Below are 2,207 nucleotides of genomic sequence, written 5' to 3' on the forward strand. Positions count from 1 at the left end.
TATGGTCGGCAGAGCCTCGGATGTGTCCACGGTTCTATGCCTCATCCGTATGTCAGTTTTATGTCATGTTAGTACACTTTCATTGTCTATTTGCAACACGTCTAGGAGATTTATTTCGTCATAGAACACATATTATAACAGCCAAACTTTAAATAATGAACATTGTTACTTACATTCTATACAAATCACCTGGAAAAGTAATCTAAACAAATCAAAATGAAACAAAAACACCATTTTATTTGAATATTTGAATACAAAATTGGAAAGTACTTTACTTCGTGTTATTTTTCGGTATTTAGGGAGCACAGGTTTTCAAATAAAAAGTCAATTTTATTTGTAGAATACATATATAAAACAAACGGACTATCAATTTACTCATGTCTGTTGAAGCAAATCATCGCTAAAATACACATTAAACGTGAAAAACCGACACTTATGCACTACGTATCCACAAATGTCTCAACGCCTTTTGAAGAGAGCTCTGCAAGCTTTCCGGAAAGGTGTATCAAAAATAAAATAGATGATTGGATTAACAATGTTGTTAATCAAATATACCTTGTATATAATCGTTAAAATAACAAAGTGTGATTCAGTTAACTGGTCCCAAAACTTTTCGTTTGTAGATTCAAGAATCATCAGCGTTATTCTTGGAAAATATGATACAACGAATAAAACTGTTATAAATAGAAACATCAATGAAATTTTATTTTTCCTAGAAACTCGTTCTAATACATTTTTAAAATTCTTTAATGAGCCGGATGCTTTATCTTGTTTAGGTCCATTTCGACAGGATACCTCGAAGCACCGACTTCCATCTGTAGATTTTAAAGCGCTCTTGTCCTTTTCATTTCCGATTTCACTTTCACTTGTTCCAGATATTGTCTCATTCTTCGAAATGATATTAATTCTAGCTAAAGGTATCGCTTGCTTTCTCTTGCCTATTCGCCTCCTCTCCTTGAATGCTTCTTGTTTATAGACTGTTCTAACAATCAATATATACAAGATTGAAAGAGCCATGATTCCAGTAAAACAAACAAGAAAAAGCGTCATCGAATAAATCTTATCGTATCTATCGTTATTTCCATCAATTCCACACTCGTAAACTGTTATGTTTATGCTCTTGTATTCAACTATTTTTTTATTAACCCCAATTAGGTAAAGACATGGCAAGGCTAACACAAGCGAAAGAGCTATATTACCGACTACCACATATTTCCCTCTAGAATTGTTTAGCTGCCATCCGAATGGTTTGCATACAGCGCAGTACCGTTGCACTGCTATGACTAATAACATGAATGCAGAGCTCAAAGACGTAAACTTATTAAATGTCCAAAATAACCGACAAATAATATCCCATCGGAATATGTAATAGTGGAAATTTATCATAAGAGCAAATGAACTTCCAGCTACGCAGGCCACCATATCAAATACTCCCAAAATAGGGATCAGATAACGCTCATTTTTTCTAGAACTGAGCTTGAATGAATAAACATATATTACTAACAAATTTCCAGAGACCGATGCTATGATATAAATAAATAAGATGAGAGCATTGGGTATCAAAATCCGAACTATTTCATTGTTTAATTCCTCTAGCGCAATCAACTGGTGACTTTCATTCATATTCACGTTTTTGCTTTGATCTGGAACTTTTCCAAGAATGTTAACTTTTACGCTCTAAGAAAAGGCACTCTTAAGATGTACAGTAATGTATTTCCCCCGGTTTTATACCAATGTGCATCGTATCACCTACCATCAAATACTCATCGGAAATGTTACCAGAGTCACACGGTACATGTAGTATTCAATATAACATAATGAGCTTTTAAATTATACATGTACATATATACATGATAAACACTTGAACATAAATATCGTTTTTGACCAAATGAAGGTCATCAATTCAAACAAAACCGAACTTTTAACTTGACTCATTTAATAATTTAAGTACCGATCCATATAAAACTCAGACGCTGCCAAAACGTGAGTGAATAATGGTGTAAACATAAACATTGAACAAACGATGCTTTTTCAGTTTACGTATGCTATACTTTCATAAAACGATAATCATTTATGCATTCAGATCTGCACTTATATAAAAAAAAAACATACATTCATGCAATTCATCATACCTCTGACTCAGGAGCCTATTACACAGATATTTATGGCGTTCAAGGAAATCAAAGTAGTTAGTACTTGCTCAAGCG

At 33.3% G+C, this 2,207-nt stretch overlaps 1 protein-coding gene across 1 annotated transcript; it reads right to left on the minus strand.

The window, feature by feature from the left end:
- Positions 1 to 217: 217 nt before the first annotated feature.
- LOC148598233 (uncharacterized) lies at positions 218 to 1,818 on the minus strand. The gene has a single exon (XM_088562190.1). The coding sequence runs from the start codon at positions 1,621 to 1,623 to the stop codon at positions 460 to 462; it is 1,164 nt and encodes a 387-aa protein (XP_088418316.1). The 5' UTR covers positions 1,624 to 1,818; the 3' UTR covers positions 218 to 459.
- Between the last annotated feature and the right edge of the window lie 389 nt (positions 1,819 to 2,207).

Source organism: Perna viridis, chromosome 14, assembly GCF_037379345.1.
Source record: "Perna viridis isolate PV_CMFRI_1.1 ecotype Kerala chromosome 14, ASM3737934v1, whole genome shotgun sequence".
Classification (NCBI taxonomy): Eukaryota; Metazoa; Mollusca; class Bivalvia; order Mytilida; family Mytilidae; genus Perna; species Perna viridis.

What these genes read in the sequence shown, in the direction of transcription:
- LOC148598233 (XM_088562190.1), bottom strand. Translation starts at nt 1,623, where the DNA reads ATGAATGAAAGTCACCAGTTGATTGCGCTAGAGGAATTAAACAATGAA.